This window comes from Vitis vinifera, chromosome 4 (assembly GCF_030704535.1).
Source record: "Vitis vinifera cultivar Pinot Noir 40024 chromosome 4, ASM3070453v1".
NCBI lineage: Eukaryota > Viridiplantae > Streptophyta > Magnoliopsida > Vitales > Vitaceae > Vitis > Vitis vinifera.
This window is the reverse complement of record NC_081808.1, coordinates 16,138,896-16,159,083: the sequence shown is the minus strand read 5'-3', so window position 1 is coordinate 16,159,083 and position 20,188 is coordinate 16,138,896. Positions and strand designations below refer to the sequence as shown.

Below are 20,188 nucleotides of genomic sequence, written 5' to 3'. Positions count from 1 at the left end.
TCCATCGAGCGATAGACATGACATGTAACATTCAATCACTGATCACAGGTACCTTTGCTGGTGAAAGTCAAGGCGTTTTCATCATGTATCAGTACTTGTTTTGGGTTCCAGGTTCTGGGTTTATCATCTTCCCGGCGTTTTTCCTGGAAACTGGAGCTTTTATGCTTTTATAAGGGTTGGCATCTGGGCTTGCCACCTTCATTTCAAGCGTCTCAGCTGTCAAAATCATTACAAGTATAGCAAAAGATAACTGATTCAGTCATGGCACGTCTCGATTTTTGCTAATGCGGGAAGGGAACTTTGAACTCCTGCAGTATTGAAAAGGCAACACCCAAGAACACAAAATTGGGAGGCTCAAAATCAATCAATTCGTGCACCTTACCTGAGATTCATCCAATTGTTTTAAATGGTTAAATTCAGAGATTTTTTTTTCTCTTTTTTCCAGAAGAGAAATCCAGAGATCCATCACCATGGTTGGTTCTCATCACAAACACACGCCACCATTGAATCCCTAATTAATCTCAGCATCTTAATGTAACCTCTGTATTTTTCTCGTTGATTTTATCTACAATCCCGCGTCTCCCCCTCCTGCCTATCTGTCACAAGGGAAGTCTACATCATTCTCAGCAACTTTAAAGTGCTGCGGCCGAGAACCTGAGCAATGGACATTCCACATCTTGAAATACGCCCTTTCTAGATTCCTCACCTGCAATTGTTTACACCTTGTATTAACAACCATTTCCTAGCTACAAATAATGCAATAATAATGAGCATTGAGATAAAGAGTGAGTGAGCTCACCCAACGTGCAGTGTCGAACAGAGGGCAACTCATCCGGACTGCCTTGAGTTTATTTGTCAGTGCCTGCAGTTTCGGGCGATTCATGGCCAAAGAGACAGCCTTCTCTTCGTATTCCTTCATACTGTAGGTAACAATAAGAAAGTCTAAATACAACACCATAAAATCACTGGATTACAGCTTGAGAAAACCATATGCTCCAATGAGAATCATCACGTAATCAGGCCCATATGAAGCAGTTAAACCCTATTTAGGAAAGGCCATGGTTGCTACTTGCTATTACCACAGAGTGAGCATATTATTTCAAGATTTGGAATCAAACTTCCTGTGTGAATGATCATGGGACACTAACAAAACTAAAGACCGATTTTTGAGTGTGTATGATGTATATGCATAGTATGACCAAGGACCGATTTTTTACCTTCCATGCATGCATGTACATGTATAGGTGTAGAAAACCCGAGTGCCTACCTGCTGACAATCATCTCCTCCCCCAGTCCAGTAGCAAGGCAAAGTGAGCCAGCAACCCTGGTTGCCATCTTCTCAAGAGGCAAAGTCACCATTGGTAAACCAGCCCACAGAATATCTGTACCAGTGGTGTGCGCATTGCATAAAGGCCTGAACAGGGTGACAAAAAAAAACCCAAACATCAATATGAACACAAAAACCAACAGCCTTGAAATACTGGAAAAGAAAAGGAAATGAAAGTTTACGTGTCCAGGAATAGATCAGCTAAAGCACTGCGCCTGATATGTTCATGTTTCATGGCAACATCAGTGAAAATAATTCGATCTGGCTGCAGACCCTGAGCAACAGCATCTGAATAGATCCACAACCAGTAAGGTCAATAGAATAAAAATAATATTATAATAGAAAATAAAAATTAAGAAAGAAACTGAGCCTTGCTGGCAAAGCAACACAGGGATTACTCATATCAAGATCAATTACACTAAAAAGGAGGCTCTGCTTGTAAGAAATTTAGTAAAAACATTCCACATACATGATCTAAGTCTCATTTCGCCAGCAGCAGGGAATCTGAGGAGCCAAAGAGCACTGTTTGGGACACGCTTCAGGATATTACACCTAAAAGACAGACGATGATTGAAAGTGAGAAACAAAATTGGGTAGAAGCATCATAAATCAACAGACTAAAAAATTATCAAGAAATTACCAAGTATTAAAGATTTCAGGATCCATCTTGTACAATTGGTTGAAGCATGCAAATATAAACTTGTCTTCCGGCAGACCATAATCCGATCGCTTGTGCTGACAATTTGGATCTAAAACATCCCGGTTTTTCTGTGTAGTAGCCATGAAAAGGAATTAAGGTATAACAAATTAAATTTTTTTTTTAAAAGGCAATATGAGAGGATATATTAATAGTGCCTTAAAAAGACCACAACAAAGAACACCTCAAATAACCAATTAAACGAGAAGTACACATCAGAAACCAAGGCTAATATTCAGGAAGCCTGACCTGTTTGTAGTCATTTACAAAATAACAGTGAGGAAGATGAACAAGCTTCTCCGAATAAATGTGTGCATAGCACAAAGGTGACACAAACTGGAGACAAGAAGCGAGCTTCTTAGATTAGAGAGAGAAACAGAAGGATTAAATGAGTCAATGTAACATTCTGATTTTGGTTCTTATACACACCTCATCAGTGACCAAGTAATCTATGTAACTTGCACCCGTGGTCCCAGGGAAACCCATGTAAGAAACTTGAATAGGTGCAGGCTGCATTGCAAATATTTCATTTCTAGCCCCCTGCATAATTAGACATGCCAGGAATTCTTTGATCATCCAAACTTAAAACTCACATATACTTTTTTAAGAAGGTCAACAAATGGAAACATCATAAACAGATTTCACAGGCTAAAATCAGGAGCAGCTGTAAACATTAGTAACTGATATCATAAATATATGCCCCAACAAAATAAATAAAGAGTAAATACTAAGCCAAAAACTAAGATGATATGTAATTATTTACACTGTTAATAAATAACTATTAAATTATAATATACCTTGGTATAACCATTGAGGTTTATAAGGATCTGTATCTTGTCTTCATTGATCAGTTTGGCAATCATATCAGATGACATGGCAGAAACATCTATAAAGTGCTCAGCTTCTGACTGAATGCGCTGTCTCCATTCAGTTGAATCATTTGGACTCAAGGCGTAACAGAACACCTAACACACAAATGAGAAAAAAAAAGAAGCTTTCACATTCTAATGCATACTAGCAATGCATATGGCAAGTCAGATCAGATTCTTAGATTGGGAATGTCAAAAAGTTCAAATCTACAAACCTCAACATTTTCTCTGTTGTGCATGCCAAATACAGAACCCATGAGGTGTGACAAGGGGTGATTACCAAAATCACTGCTTAAATATCTGCGAGGGTAGAAAAATCATTATAAGATACAGAAAAGGTGAAATAAAATAATTTATATATGACATCAATAAGTACCCAATCCTTAGCCTCCCACTTCCACCTTCACTCTTCACAGGAACAGGATTTGGATGGTTGAAGGAAGGAAGAGCATATCGAGATGCAATTAAGGAGCAGTGCGCTGCATATTTTCGACTTAAAACCAAAAAAAGACCTTGAGTTAGAAACTATAGCAATATGCTGTTATAAACATTGTACCAAGATAAAGAACTAACCTTATATCAAGAGCAAGTAATGGATCAATTGGATATGCTATTGCATGAAAAGGTTGTACGCTAGGAAGAACTGACATCTGAAAGGAGAGAATGATGACATAAGTGCATTAATTCATCCCACCCAAAAATACAGAAGTAATCTATCTGAAATCATTTAAAGATACAAATCAAGAAAGATAATTGGTGCAAATCCATTCAGAACCTTAATTTGTCTCCTGATAATCCCCTCAACTTCAATGAACATTTTTTCCCGATCCTCCCAGCTGCAGACACACTGGAACAAGTTTATCAAATTAAATGAGTTATCACCAAATGAAACCCATCTGTTCGTGAAACAAATTTTAGGTAAAACAATTTATCAGGGTCGGCATAACTACCCAAAATTGATACAGAACTTGAGGAAACATATTCAAACAAGAAAATTTTGAGCATTATAGAGATACACAACATGAATCCATAGTCCATGCACCAAACTTGAAAACTCTGAGAGATACGGCAGGAAGTAATGGTCAATGCGCCAGAGATGGCTTTCAAGAGTACAAAGGAGTAGTGGGCATTAAGTGCATCACATATATAACTAACACATATTTCTCTTATCATAGAGGAGTGACATAAAAATGAATGGGGTTTCAGAGGCAAAACAGATAAGAAATAAAAGATATGAATATAGGCATAATAGTTTTCTTATATATTGAAACCATGCAATATTCACTAACTTGATATTAACAGTAAGTATTTCAAAAGTAAAGCCATGTATGGACCAATAGCATCTACACCATAAACGCAATCTATGCATTACATGAACATTTGTGGTTATATATGAACCTCACACACTAATAACGTGAGAAATGAGAATTGTGTCAGAACAATCAGTTGGAAAAAATAAAAATAGCATACACAGGAAAATGAATGACAGAATCACTGGTTCAGGTCACTGGTGACAAACCAGTATTATAGATGCTCAAAAGTGGGAAGACAACTGTCTTAGATAAGTTATAGAGTGATACATCACCAAGGGATAGTATGGGTATCTAGGTTATGTCAGGCATGAAGAAGCAAGCTTGCTAGCCAAACACATACACAGAGAGGAAAATGAATAATCCCCCCTATAATGAGAATTCATGTATGGGTTTTCATTCATGTATACCTCTACTAACTGAGATCTTTTGACTCAAATCAGCAAGTGTCACGCTCAAATTGATAAATAAATTTTCATAAATATACACTCTCAACCATTACTACTTAATATCTACAATCTATCTATGAATATAAACCAACAAAACTTATCCTGAAATCTTTCCACTAGTTATTACCAATAAACTAGATAGGATCCATCAAAATGTCATCACCAGTAGAATATCACATTTTGGTAATACCTGTAATGTGTGTAGAAGATTACAAGTTGCTTCTGGAAAGTCAGGGCGTAGAACCAATGCCTGTTTATAGCTCTTCACGGCAGCCTCAACATGTCCACTGCAAAAAATTCAAACCCAAACTCACAAAATTTTCAAATCCATTAAGAAAACGTCTGATCACCCAAAACATATTATAACCTCACATGCCAAAAAAGGTTTAACATATACCTGTCTTTATAAGCTGAAGCCAAATTCGCATGTGCTTCAGCCATAGTTGGCCGGATGGTGATAGCATGTATATAGTCCTGAATCGCTTCACTTACTCTGCCAATCTCCTTAAAAGTGTTGCCCCTATTGACAAGCCCATCAGCTGCCAAAGGATCAATGCGGAGAACTTCATTATAGCAGGATATGGCATCTGCATAATTCCCCTGCAATATAAATAATAAAGATAAGACAAGTCAGAACCACCATAAGAATGTTGCATGATTTTAACATACTTTTGAGTACTGCACCTGCCTCATTTCCTATCATCAAACAAGTGGAAAAACAAGCATCAGACTAGACAGTGGGAAAAGCTCAAGCAACCATAAAAACCTGTTGTTTATATATTATTGCAAGATTGCTGAAAGGAGCAGACAACCCTGTTGTTACAGCCAATGTTGCTTTATAATATGTAGCAGCAGCTGCCACCATGTTCCTACATGATCAAAAACGCCACATGCAGATCTCATTTAATATCATGTGATCATATTAAACCAAATAATCAGGAAATCAAAATACAGCATACCATTCCATATATATATTTCCAAGGTTGGTAAGTGCCTGTGGATGGTTTGGTTGTAAAGCCAGGCATTGCTTCATACAACCACGGGAAAAAAAAAGAAGATCAATGAAGAATTTTTTTTAAAAAAATAATAATAATAATGATAAACAAAATAGACATGATTAACCTACATGATAGCATTGGATTGCTTCATCTATTCTCCCCACATCTTTCAATGCATTGCCCTTTTAATAGCAAAACAAACCAAAACAATCTCAAGTCAGTAGAAACTCACAACTGAAAATTATAATAGCTCAATTTAAAAGTCCAGCATAAACAAGAACCCACCAAATTATTGTAAGCCTCCAAGAATCCTGAATCACACTCAATGGCTTGCTTATAATGGACAATTGCCATATCCATCTGCCCTTGCTCGTAATATGTGCCAGCCATATTACCTGCAGCCATATTACCTGCTTCATATGACATTATATAAAAACATGGTGCAATACCATAGTCTATGAATAGTTGGGCTCAATAAAAATCAAAAATAATAACACAATAAAGATAACAACAGAAAGAAGGAATTAGTTTAGTAGAATATGAAACAAATTTACAACTTCATATGTAAATGACAAGGTATGACCATAAAGTGGCCGGCCAACCTAAAAATGTCAATATAGAGTGACATTGGATATTAAATGTTGATAATCTTCAAGAAGCAAGTGAAGCTTTTTCTTTTCTATCAATCATAAAATGTATTTTTACAGGGAAAAAAACCAAAATAAATAAATAAATAAAAAGACAGTGAAGATTGGAAGTATACTTCTATATTTCAAACTATCCTACGTTGTGAGAGTAAAGCTCTAATGTAATCATTGATGGAGAGAGCAACATGAATATAGCCTCCGAAGCAATTGTTGAAAGGAAGTTCCAACATAGCCACATCCTCAACCATACAAGGAATCATGGGTCAACGGTACTACTATTCAAAGCAATGTTTCATTTCTACTTCTCATCGGCGTTACTATAATGATTTCATATGGTGCAATATGATTCTTATAACTATTGCACATCTTCCAATTGGTCAACTTTGACTTTAGAATCAAGATGTGTGTCAGCATGGGTAAGCTAATACATTTTCTTTACACATTTAATGAAGAGGGCATTGCTTTGAAAACTATGAATATGGAACAAATGAAGAAGCATCAAGAAGAGATGCAAGGAATACTATTGAAACTAGAGAAACCTTTGTTTTTCCGTATTGAGGAGCTTGAAAGGGAGAATAAGGACAATGATTATGTTTACCTAGCAAAAGAAAACAAGGATTCAGGCCTTTTTTGGATAGGCATAGAAGCATTTCTAGAAGTTCTCACTAACATAGAATGATCAACACACTATAGTATGTAACAAGACACTAACAAAGCCGAGAGCAGTTTCAAATGAGCAACATGGTTATAAGAATATGAAGTGTGTTGCTCAAAGCTGTGAAGTTGAGGAAATTCCAGCAGCCACTAGTACAATAGCTAAGTTGAATGAGGAGTGGAACATGCAAGTCACCTAAACAAAAAGGTTAACCTACTTTTGAGGTTGGTTTTGGTGCATTTGTGGTTGCCTGAATTTGGACGAAGTAGGCTACAAATATGAGTGGAAGCCAACTTTTATCAGAAAGAAGGGTCACTACAAGCGCACAAGATCAAGTGATAAGAGTCAAAATCTTTGCAAGTCACAGACAAGATCCATACCAAGCAAATAAACCTCATCCATAATCAATTCATTTGCACCAGGCAATGAAGAAAGAAAGGCTGGAAAAACTTGCTTTGAATTTCATTAGATTGAGGAAAGTCAACAAAACTCAAGGTTAAGTTTCTTCCAAGTTAGAGGAAATAAAGAACAATGTTGGAGATATCCTTTAAAGACCTATGAGAGAGAAGGGGAAAGGTTGGATCCAATGCCCAACCTTAATTCAGGAGACTAATGATGAGTACTTAAGATCCTCTTGGAACTTACCATGGTTAATTCAATAAGCTTCTATTTTGGCTTGTTAAGGAGTTTTTTTCTTTTAATCAGAAACACAACATTTTCATTAAAGAGGATTAAAAGTACAAAAGAAGGATGAGAAATCCTTCCCACAATTACAAAATCTGATCAAAACAGAGGAAGAGAATCCTTCTCCAAAAATACATTGGCAATGATCCTCTTCTTTATCTACATATTGGAAACCAATCAAGTTGAATGATATCGAGTGCTATTCTCTCTTTGTTAAGTTTCTATTTTAATTTGGTAAAGATCCTATTATAGTTTGGTAAGATTCTACTTAATTCTGTGACCAACTTTTAGCCAAGTTTATCTCTCTTTTAGTCTTCTTCTTGTATTAGAAAAGTTTCTATTTCTTTTAAATTCCAAAAGATATATTTCCTACACCCATTCATATTTTTGTAAGAAAAAAAAAAAAGGAATTAAAAAAGTTGTCCTACTAGGAAAAAGAGTCGTATATGTGGTCTTCCAATGGAGAACAAAGGTGTGATTGTCTTCTTCCTAACGGTAAGTGTTTAAGAAACTCTAGGTATGATTGCCTAGGAACCCTTATGTGAGTTCAAAGTGTGATTGCATCACACAGCCTCCTTACCAACTATTTGGGTATGCTGTTAGGTGCTTAGTTCAAGTCAGCATGAATGGGGGATTCACATAAGGAAAAATTGAAGGGATGGTTGGCTTCAAGGAACTGTCAATTGTTTTCCTTGAGAAGGTTGGCTTCGTGGAACTTTTAGTATCTTTCCAAGAGGAAGGCTAACTTTGTTGATAAGCACAATATATAGCCTTCTGGTTTATTTCCTATAGCATTTGTGATCCCTACAAAGGTGGAGATAGGTTGGAAGGAGTTCAAAGAAATTTTCAGAGGGACAGGTTTTCTTGAGAAGAAAAACTCATCTACTTATGTGACCAATTGCTTTTGCTGATAAGGATTCTAGACGTTTAGGGATTAGAAGTTATGGGCCTGTCACTATAACTTTTTTGGAAGTGGCTTTGAAGATTCACTTCCAAGAATGATAATTTTTGTAGAAATTTGAAATTACAGAAGTATTGGGAAATGAAGAGTGGTACCCTACTGAATTTGCTATTGCAAATCTGGTGATAGCCTAATAGTCAACTGTGGCATGGGCCTTGGCATAAAGAGGATTCCTTAAAGGATCTGATTCACAATCTTTAGATTTATAGCAAGGTTTCTTTTTTTGCTTTTATATATATTTTTTGATAGGCAAATAGAGAATATATATTAATGAGGCCTAAGCAAAAGGCACAACCATTTACACATGGTGCATGCATTTCATGCCCACCAAAGGCTAAAAAGGACAAAAACACAAAGACTAGGTAACAACACTAGGGGATGAAAGATCAAAGAAAACAAAAGCAATGGAAACAAAAGAGAAGAAAGATAGCCCTTGACAATCACAACATGGTCGTAGGTAACAACACCTAAGCAATCACAATGAAATGAAAAAAAAAAAAAAAAAAGAATGAATGAAATTTTTATTTTTATTTTTTTGGTAGGCAAAGGCACATAAGAAGGATATATTAATATGAACAAGGCGCCCAACGGCCAATCCAAAGCATACAAGGGGTATACAACAGGCGCCTATAGGCAAAAACAAAAGAGAGAGGGGAACAAAAAAACCCACCCGCCCTCATCTAAAGGCCAACCAATCAAAAAATGTTGATTAAAGAATTAGGCCCTTCATCTATACACGACTTAGCCCAAGACCAAAAAATTACAAACAAAAGAATATTTCAACCTTTGAATCAAAAACTCCTCATTTTCAAAAGCAATCCTATTTCTTTCCTTCCAAACCATCCAAAAGTGACATAAGGGGGCTGCTCTCCAAACCTTTCTTCGCTTCTTGTCCACAAATGAGCCATGCCACCCAAGAAGGACCTCTTTAACTGACGAAGGAAGAACCCACAGCACACTAAAAAAGGTAAACAAGAAGTCCCACAAAACCTTAGCCTTGGTGCAGTGAATTAGAAGGTGATCAATAGACTCTTCAGCAGCACAACAAAGGAAACATCTATTTGGGAGTGACCAGCCCCTCTTCTTTAGTTGATCCAAAGTTAAAACTTTATCCCATGAAGGCTCCCAAGCAAAAAACTAACCTTAGAAGGAGCACAAGGGCTGTTCGGAAACGGGATTGAACTGCTGCCCTCCAAAGCACTATAAAAGGATTTAACAGAAAAAATATCATCCTTAGCCTCTTTCCACCAACCCTATCCTCCATGTTAGTGTCCACCTTCTTCCCTTGTAAGGAGAAAAGGAATCTCTCCACCATCTCCATCTCCCAATCATTAAATGGCCTAGAAAAACATGGATTCCAACCCCGCTACTCCCCTAAAGCATCCCAAACCTCTGCCACCTACGTCTCTTTTGATGCTGCCAAAGCAAACATTTAAGGGAAAGAAAGACTTAAAGCATTGTCACCACACCACCTTTCCTCCCAAAATCTCACTCTTCCACCATCTCCCATGGAGAAAACAAAATTGTTTTTCATTAAAGACCATTCCTTCCTAATTTCTTTCCAATACCCCACACCAGACCCCTCCATTACTTCTCGGGTACACCACCCCCCTTCTTCTATCCCATACTTCCTACTGATCACTTGTTTCCAAAGAGTCCCCCTTTCTTCCACAAAGCGCCAACTCCATTTACCCAAAAGGGCTCTATTGAGTTTAGACAAACCCTTCCTTTTATTTGAACAAACAATCTCCCACTTTACAAGATGAGGCTTGTTCTCCATCCCACCCCCACCCCCACCCCAAAGAAAGTCTCTTTTTAATTTCTCTAGTCTCAATCTAACCACACGTGGCATACACAATAGAGACATGAAGTATATGGGCATACTTGACAAAGTGCTCCAGATGAGGGTGATCCTCCCTCTAAAATAAATTGTCTTTTCCACATGGCAAGCCTCTTCCAAAACCTCTCCTCCACCCCATCTCAAAAGAATGAATGAAATAGATCCTTGGCAATCACAATAGGTTCCTAGCATTTATCTAGAAAGGCAATTACACCTTTGAGAAGCTATATAGGTACTAGATTCTCAATAAATTCTCATGATAAGATTGAAAGACCACATAGATTTGTATAAACTCATAAAATTCCTCTTACTAATAAGACCAAAGACTAGATATAGCCGGATATTTTTTTAATACGCAAATAAAGTGAGATTATATTATATAAAAAAACACCAAAAGAAATAGCACACCAAAGTACATAGGACATATAACAGGCACCAAAAGGTAGAGCCAGCAAGAAAGAACATAGAAAACTACTCTCCCTCAGCAAAAATCTCAATAATCAACAAAAATCAATTAAAGGCATAGAACCTTCATCTAAATTTAGTAGGAATATAATTCCTTTTCCTAATTGATTACTACTCAAAACATGCTATTTTGTAGCTTGTAATTAGCTCTTTTAAACACCATTGAGTAGTAATTATTACCTTTTAACCCAATTAGCATGTTAGGAGCCCTTGCAATCGTTTCTAACAATTGTGTTAAGTTTTGGTGCTTTTTGATAACTTTATGCTCACCAAAGCAATTTAAGAATGAGGGAGAGCTATTTATAGTTCAGGGCAAAGCTTTTGAAACTTAAATTTATGAAGAAATCAAGCTATGGAGCCTCATAATCCTTTGCCTTAGTGGTTCAAAGTATACAAGGAAGAAGCAATGGAGAAGAGGAAAACAGGGGATGAAAACAGGGGACACAGCTGCAGTCTTTCATCGCACTTTTGGAGCACTTCCCGAAGTCCATTTTTTACATTCTATATACCATTTCAAAGCTCAGAAAGTCAAGAATCCAACGGTTCAAACCATGTACGATTTGGAGCTGAAATGAGAAAGATATGGCCTTCGGAAGACAACTGCATCAAGCTGAGGGACAATTTCGCACACCACTGTGCAAGGTGCGAATTCCTCAGTCCACTATGCGAGAATTTCGCACACCTCAAATCAAGGTACGAAATTGGAACTCCAGCGTGCGAAAATTGGATATTTTTGCCGACTCTTTTTCTTCTGATATTTTTGTATCTAAATTTCCATTTTCTCCTTGTATTCAACCACTCATGTAATTCCTTAGCTAGGAAGTATCCAAGGAAGGGTAAAATTACCTTCCTATATAAATTCTCTTGTAATCATTGAAAATGGATCTTTCGGGGAGCTTTTCTCCAGGAGACCAACTTATGTAACTTTGTTATACAGAGATCTCTTTTGTTTATTTTCTCTCTTCTATTTTCTATTTTCTTGCAAGCCAAACACCCTCTGAGGATGTTTTCCCAGAGGATGAGAGGCTAAACATTTAGTTTCTTGGAGTAAAGGAAGCTAGGTGAAAAGTCCAGATTAAAAGGTGGAAGTTTCCGTGCATTAAATTCAGGTAGTTGGAGTCCATAAATGGTTTTTAAAGCCAAGGTTTTGCCTTAAATCCCTTAGGATCACTTTGACTGGCCAATACATGGTAAGCTTAAGGTCTCTGTGGATGCTTATTGTTAGATCCATATCAGTCCATTAGTTATCATGTACGAGCCATTGGAAAGTGATTCAAGGTGATAGCCCATAGTGTCTTAAGCCATTAATGGACCTTGACTACCATCTCTAGTGACTTTTTATGAATTAAAACTTCATTGTCAAACCTATACCGGTTCGAGAAATAACTATAGGTTAAATCCCCAATGTGAGGAGAAAAATCCGGAATTTTCCACTTTGCATCTGGCACTTGAACCTAGCAACCTTCAGCTCCGGGAGACTTTCTTTCTTACACTTTTTACTTAGTTCTATGTGAGTTTAGTTTAAATCACCACTTTCAAAACAATTTTATTTTCTTTTAAATTTCAAGTTTGTGCTAAAGGAAATCATCAGAATCAATTTCTAATTTAGAGTCTGTCACTGATAGAGTGAAAACCCATCCCTGAGTTCGACCCTAGAACTGCTATACTATAGTAGCTTTGCTACGCCAGTATAAGGTCATAGGTTTTATAAATGTTTTTGATTAAAAGACCCGGCTGGGAATTCAAGCGAATCACTAATCAAATTAGAAACTCAAACAAAGGAAATTGACTAAATGATGAACTACTAAAACAATTTGAATAAAATGAAAAATAAACTCCTATTAAAACTATGAAATGCTAAAATTGTGAAACTATCTTGCTGAATAGTACTCCCATTAGGATCATTATTTTTATTCCAAGAGTACAAAATAATGCTTGGTGGCAGCTTCCTTATATGAGAATGATTAGAATCTTACATTTACAAGAAACTTTTTAGAGTAGACTAATGGTGGAATTTTGTTGTTTGATCCTAAACTAACTCTTTTTTTATCTCTAACATTTGGAGCTCAAGCAAGTGTGTAAGGCGGATAAAAGAGAATCCTTCCTATCAAATCATACTATTCATCTCTAGCCTCAAGTGATCGTCCTGCTTTTTCAAGCTAAACTTAATTTGGAATCCTAAAGGAAGGGCCTTCCACAGCTGACTCCTTTGCATGGGAAGCAACTTAGGGAAAAATTTCTGACTTTGAGCCAACCCATGAAGAAAGGCTGGAGTTTGGTTAATAGGTATTATCTTGGCAAAGAAGAGGTTGAATATTCAGCCCATGCCCTCAATCATTTCAAATGGGCTTTCTGGCATGATCCATGGTGTTCTCTTCATTGAACATGTCATGGGGACTTCCCCATTCAATTAGAGATGTCCTTCTTAGTAGATAGGGTTCTTTTGTTGAAATCAAAGGCAAAGTTGTTTGGAGGTTGATTCTGCAATGTATTTTTCGGATCAATGGAAAATTGTGACAGAACATTTGAGAGAGTGGAGCAATCTTACACAGAACTGAAAAACTGCTTCTTATGAATTTGAGTTTGTAGTCAAGCTGGGATGTGGACTCCCCTCGAAATTATTTTTGGATTTTGTAGATAGTGTGGGAATTCATTAGTTTAAGATTGTAAGTTTCGTGCACATCGCTTTTTTGTGCACTGCTTACTCCCAACATGTGTATTATTTTACAATCTGATTTGGACTCATAAAGTCAGACAACTTGGCAACAGAAATATTGGTAAAGCAGCATCATCAAGTTGCCATATAGAAGATCAGAGCATAGATAGTGAATCTAATCCTAGACCTGAATAAGAGGACTCATAAAAGTCAGACAACTTGGCAACAAAAATATTAGTAAAGTAGCATCATCAGGTTGCCATATAGAAGATCAGAGCATAGATAGCGAAACTAATCCTATACCTGAATGAGACAACCAGGGAGGGGCACACAACGGGGGAGGCGGGGGGGTAGGAGGGGGCACACATCAAAATTTAGATGCCATCAATAACTAACAAAGTACATGGCCATCTGGAAGAACATCATAAAGCTCAAGGAAAAAAATTAAACTGCCAAGAATGAGTTGTAATGTCACTACAAGCATATAATACAATTAATGCTCACCATAAGCCATAGCATACTCTGGTCGAGTCTGAAGAGCACGTTGGTAACACACAATAGCCTCTTGAGGCATTCCCAAAGCCTGGAAAAGGCAAAATAAATTTCTTGTTTTTCCTGATACCAGTCCAGGCACTTCCAGCTACCGAACCTTATGGCACAAGGCATGACAGCTTACCTTATAAACATTTCCAAGGTTTAGGTAGGCATCAGCAAATGTGGGCTTGAGTTTTACAGCTTCCTGAAGAAAGAGAGAGAGAGAGAGAGAGAGAGAGAGAGAGAGAATACACATTCATTAGAGCTTTGCAAGCAGGTTGATACAGGCAAATCTAAAAAAGGATACACAAAAACAATTCAACAGCATTAAAAATATTCATGTAAAATCAGATATCAACAATAAGAAATTGAGAAAAAAATATAAAACTAAAATAATCATAGTGCCTTTTAGAATAAACAGTAAAAGACATGTTTAAAGAAAAAAAAGAAACCATCAACAATGATCAGGACAGCATTAAGTAGAAAATACCTTATAATATTGAAGGGCTCTGGTAAGATCACCAGACTCCATGAAAAGACCAGCAAGATTTGACCATGCAATAGCAAAACTTGGTTGTATACGTAACGCCTCAATGTAGCAACTGTATGCCTGCACAAAACATTAGATTCTGACAATTTGGAGTCTGGGAGATGGAAGTTACAACAAGACCAATCATCATCTGAGCCCTGGCTTGCAGATAACGTGCTATCTGTATCGAACCGTGAATCCAGACACAGTTCCACACATGAATTACTCGCATCAGTATTTTAACAACAAAGGAGAAGTACAAATATATAAATATCTAAATATGGAAAGAAATCTCTTCCAGTGGATCAAGGATCTTTCCCTGATTTCTAAGCCCACTACAGTGAAAGAGTACCGAGTTATTTCGATAGACATCCCTTCCAGTGGATTAAAGATCTTTCCATGATTTCTAAACCCACTCATATGAGTGGAGTATAGATCAGGTGATTATCTAGTAGAATCATTCTAGCAGACCAGGGCATCAGATTACATGTAAGTATGTTTCATTAATGTATTCATTCCTCCTCCAACATTTAAGAGGATAAGTAGAGGAGGGATACCAGCGGTTTTTTCATAAGATTTCTTCTTCCCTCATCCATATTATTGTTTCTACAAACCCAAAACATGTGAAACCAGGTTTCTGAGAACACATGAGAGAAAGAAACATGGCTAAAATAGGTTGCCTATAGCTATGCATAAAAAAGAGCTATGCGTCATCTTTTAATGGATATACAGGAGACCTAAAGGAATACCAGCCTTGAGATTCTACATCAGTTTTCAAAATGCAATAATTACAGAAAAAAGAGAGATCCAGCAGCGTAGCAATCTCACTCATAAAGCAAGGTTGTTGAGGAAGCCATAAACTAGATTAGCATCCTAAGTCACCAGAACTCAACAGCTTAAGTACCAAAAATTTCATTTGATATATTAAGGAGAACAGGGAAATAAATCATTCACTGGGCTTACCTCTTGAATCAAACCTTGTGCTTTCATGAAGTTCCCAAGGTTGCTATGAGCATCAACCTATGCCGATGTACAGGAAGAAGGTTAACAGGAAAATCTTATGCAAACCAGAATACTATGCTCCATTTAATTCCCAAGAAAAAAAAAATGTAAAAGGAAATTGAAATTTCAAGTTTCAAAATATAAATGTCTCTTCTTTTTTTCCCTTGTCTGTCGGGGGGAAATACAGAAGCATGAAGGAGACAAGAAAAAAGAAAAAGCTAGATAAGGATCTACCAAAAGAGGATTTATTGCAAGCGCTTGTCGACAACACTGAGCTGCCTCATTGAGCCTTCCTTTTCGCATGTATGCACTAGCTAAGTTCGACCATGCATCACAGAAATTGGGTCGAAGCTGCAATGGAGTAAATAAAAAGCAGGTATGAACACTTAACAAAAAACAAAAGAAAAAAGGTGCTGCTCACAAGCAAAGTCCAATCAAAAGATGAAGATGACTCAAAAATTGAAGTGACTTTGTGTCACATAAGTCATATTAGTGGCCAAACATTGAGAAAGCAGGCAAAGATTAGAAAGTATCATGGTTTTACCATTACTACAAAGTTAAAAGTTCAAATCTAGAAAGCTCATAGCAGAGAAAACCTCATTAATGTGACACTAGTATTACAATTCTTCTCCAAGAACTAAACAAAGTCAAATTTTAATCGTTTGTATGAACCAAACAATTCATTAAATGATGAAAGAGGGGGTAGTCAAATATAGGTTTTCAGTCATTCCAATTCCACTACGCCCTCTCCAAATATCAGGCATACCATAAAGGCCCTATTTAAAATTTAGAAATATAAAAGAAAATATACACATTCATATATTATTCTCAAAGAATAAAAAATATAATACAAAATAATAAAATAGATTTCAACTGCATGTTATTCTTTTGGCATTAATTGTCCTCAAAAGGGGAAAAGTGAGCAAGTGCATCCCTGCTGTCACACTAAGGTTGTATTAGTCATCATCTTCTGAAGGTGTTTTTATCTCTCCAAACTAAATCCACATTATCATCATCACTAACAATACAAAAACAATTAATATCCAATAATATTTTACAAATTTGTCCAAGGGAAAACTAGAATAAATTGAAAATAGAACACTTAATAAGAAACAAGGGTCATAAGTGCACACAAACCTCAATAGCGATCAAATAGTAGCGAATTGCAAGATCAACATTGCCCTTCTCCTGCATTCGAGGAGGAAAAAGAAGAAAGAAATCAATACAAAATGGATGAGAAGTTCAACCAATTCAGTAATCCTAATAATTACCTTCCATGCATTTGCCATATTGCCATAGCACTCAGCAAAGCGAGGATCAATTTGAAGAGCTTCTTCATTTCTTGCAATACACATGTCAAAATCGTGCAACTGCAAATAAACAGAAAAGCATGCTCAATTTGGACTTCCAGAACAAATAACAGAGCAATTTAAGACCCAACTGGGTAATAGGACTCGAAAATAAACAAATAACAATTTATATCAGGAAAAATATGTAGCAATGTATTCCTCAAAGAAGTATAAGACCAACCAAGCAATAGAATGTAACACAAATCAACATAATAAACATTTCATTCAAATAAATAAAACCTGATAGTAAATTGCACCCATAAGGAGAAGATTATCAGTCCTTAGGGAATTTCTCTCATAAACAGCATTGCAGTGATCTAATGACTGTTTATAGTTGCCAGCCTTATATGACTGATGAGCAAGTGCCAACAGCATGTCTTCGTCAACTACAACATGCAAAGATTCCATAGCATGAGATTCAGTTATAATAAATCATAGAATCAATCATTTTCTATAAAACCACAAGAACCAAATAAGCAATAGATCATCAATCGCTGCAAGTTGAAAATGGAGTTTTGAAATATCAGGCAGATAAGCTTTCATCAATTCCAATTAAACTATTAGTACATTATAAATGCATTGATATCGATACCGATACCAACACAACCGTTACAGGATTTCCCAGCAAATCAAATTAACATGATGAAAAAAAGGGAAAGACAGCACCATACTATACAGTTTTTTACAAGACAAACACAACATCATAATAAGCCATTACATTTAAAGGCTGTCATCATCATAAATGATGATTTAAGTGTGAAACGATGACTCAAACAGATTTCATAAGAAAACTAGCCCAATTCCAACCTGCCCCCTCCCCCTCCCCCTATTTTCCCTTCCGTTCTCCTTTTTCTGTCTTGATCATCATGGGTTAGTATCATGCCAGCACATTTGGTTGTAATAAAAATAAATATGCTCATCCTAAGATACACATTTGACAATGACGCATACATAGTTCTTTTGAATTTATACATTGAAGAATGAAGATTTTCCCAATATTGTTAAAAATCATATTAGGCCATTTCACCAAGAAAGACAACGAACATTTTACATGGAGAGAAAGATCCTTTTGGCTGCAAGGTCCGACTTTCAAACTCAAAATTAAGAAGTTTAAAAATGACGGTTCAAATTTTTAGCAATCAGGCACCTGAAAATCATTTGAATTTTCATTTCGAACACTGCCCTCCGTAATTGTATAGTTAATTTCCATGAAACATCCGAACACACCAAGGTAATCATTGGCATTAAAAAACTAATTTTTTTTATGAGATAATCTGTAATATATCAGCTTTTCCTATCATTAAACTGAAAACTGAAAGAAAACCGCTAAAAAAATTTAACACTTTAGCATTAAAAAACTAACAAAAACTAAAACTTGAATATTAATGTTCAATAACAGAAAACCCAAAAACATTATAAAAGTTTTGCATCAGAAGAACTCATCAAAGCTGAATGTTGAAGATAAAATTTTAAAACCTTGGCATGGAAAAAAAAATAATCAAAACTGAAGAGCAAGGATGAAACTTGGAACTTCACAAAAAAAATTGATAAATAAATAAAACCGAAAAATGACGATCATTTAGAAAAGAAAAACTTTAAAAATAACCTTAAAACAAATATCTAAAAAAATAATCAAAACCGAAAACTTGAGGCAAAGTTTTAATTTTCCGAAAAAGAAAAAGTCTAAAACTTTTACATCCAAAAACCACTAACGGAAACTCAAAAGAAATTATCAAATGTCGAATTTCTAAGAGAACCGATAAAAGTTAAAAACTTTAGCATAATAACCACTCACAAAGACTCATCAAAAACATTTTGGCATCGAAACACCGCAGAACTAACCAACACTGATGCAATTGAGATCATTCATAACAACTCAAAGAAAAAGAAAAAGAAAGAAGAAAGAAGAAAGAAAAACCAAAAGAACCTTCATGAGCTTCGGTCTTGAAAGGCTTGAGACTCAGCGAAGCCTCCGGCTTCACAACATACACGGATGGGGCTTCATCGCGGTGATCCGAATTCAAGGAAACCCTAGACATCCCACCCACCAGCTGCTGCGACAACTGGTGGTGGTTGCGAGCATCGTTCTGCAGCGAAATCATCATCTTCCCAATTCGATCAGACAGCAGAGATTCCGATCAAGAGCATCAGATCGGAGAAGAACCGCCGATTTGGTAGACAAATTCAAGAGCGATCGAGAAGATCACAGAATTCTAGGGCTCAAACACCCCAGATTTTCCCTCTTTTTCCTTCGTCTCTGTCTCTTCTGTATTTCCTCTTCACTGTCTTAACGGAGAGATTGAACTTTCTGTTGGGTGCGCGGCTTCATATATTGGTGGAGTCTCTCTTTTGACGTGGCACGATCTCAGCCGTTTACATGGGGCAGAAAGGTGGCGATTTAGTAGGTGGAATGTGTAGGTGTGCCTGTGGTGGTGGACACGTCTAGAGGAATCCAGCTGGATAGAGGATTGTTAATAGGCCACGTGGAGGTAGCTAAGTATATACTGTGCTGTCGGTTTTTGGCTTTCACTACAATTTGGACTTTTGTTTTTGTTTACGACACGTGCGTATAAGTCTCAATTCCAATATTGAAAGGAATAAAAAATTTAAATTCTCCTTAACATAATTAGTTACAAATATATGATCAATTAAGAAGAGAATTTTTTTTCATAAAATCCTTTTTAAAAATTTGCATATTTGTTGATAATGTTACCACCTATTCAAAGATTATTATTATTATTATTATTAACACTATTATAAATAATATTATCCATGTTATTAATATCGTATTTATTCATAATATCGTTATTAGCCACCAAAGTATTATTATTTATATTAATATTATACATGTGATTATGATTATTTCTAAATTATTATTGATATTATTAATCCTATATTAATATTATTATTCATGTTTTGGTTATTAGAATGTTTGTATTTTGGATAAATCATAAAAAGCTATATTAGCATCACCGAAATGATGCATTAATAGAGTACAACAAAAATGCATGGATCTCATACATGATACAACAAAAGTATCACTTTGACATGACATAATTTTATTTTATTTTATTTTTTATTTTTTATTTTCTCTATATATTCTTAATATTTTATTTACCCTTTAAAGGGACCAAAGGTATGCGATAAAGGTCAAAAAATAATGTTTGTTGAAGTCAAAGCTCAACTCACTCATCCATTTAATAAAATATTTATTTT

The 20,188-nt window shown here is 36.0% G+C and overlaps 1 protein-coding gene across 3 annotated transcripts; it reads right to left on the bottom strand.

Moving 5' to 3' along the window:
• Positions 1-360: 360 nt before the first annotated feature.
• On the bottom strand, positions 361-19,278 carry LOC100244912 (probable UDP-N-acetylglucosamine--peptide N-acetylglucosaminyltransferase SEC). 3 transcript variants are annotated; one of them, XM_010650652.3, is made up of 28 exons: positions 18,900-19,278; positions 17,213-17,358; positions 16,895-16,993; positions 16,761-16,811; positions 15,858-15,974; positions 15,585-15,641; positions 14,583-14,702; positions 14,235-14,297; positions 14,063-14,141; positions 5,936-6,063; positions 5,779-5,832; positions 5,612-5,679; positions 5,419-5,521; positions 5,050-5,252; positions 4,843-4,939; positions 3,669-3,740; positions 3,467-3,543; positions 3,270-3,386; positions 3,109-3,193; positions 2,822-2,989; positions 2,454-2,564; positions 2,274-2,360; positions 1,968-2,095; positions 1,797-1,879; positions 1,510-1,615; positions 1,268-1,414; positions 800-920; positions 361-706 (listed from the first exon to the last, which is right to left on the bottom strand). In XM_010650652.3, the coding sequence occupies exons 1-28, from the start codon at positions 19,075-19,077 to the stop codon at positions 593-595; spliced, it is 2,979 nt and encodes a 992-aa protein (XP_010648954.1). In that variant the 5' UTR covers positions 19,078-19,278; the 3' UTR covers positions 361-592. The 3 variants fall into 3 exon arrangements, with proteins under 3 accessions (XP_010648954.1, XP_010648955.1, XP_002270163.1); XM_010650653.3 differs by having other exon boundaries at positions 5,936-6,060; XM_002270127.5 differs by having other exon boundaries at positions 5,936-6,045.
• Between the last annotated feature and the right edge of the window lie 910 nt (positions 19,279-20,188).

Bases quoted from the DNA above. Each gene is read 5' to 3' on its own strand.
- LOC100244912 (XM_010650652.3), bottom strand. From the start codon at position 19,077: ATGATGATTTCGCTGCAGAACGATGCTCGCAACCACCACCAGTTGTCG. The intron at 14,142-14,234 runs GTAAGCTGTCAT...TGCCTTTTCCAG, and splicing joins ACCTTGGAAATGTTTATAAG to GCTTTGGGAATGCCTCAAGA. The intron at 1,880-1,967 runs GTAATTTCTTGA...TCTGTCTTTTAG, and splicing joins CCTGAAATCTTTAATACTTG to GTGTAATATCCTGAAGCGTG.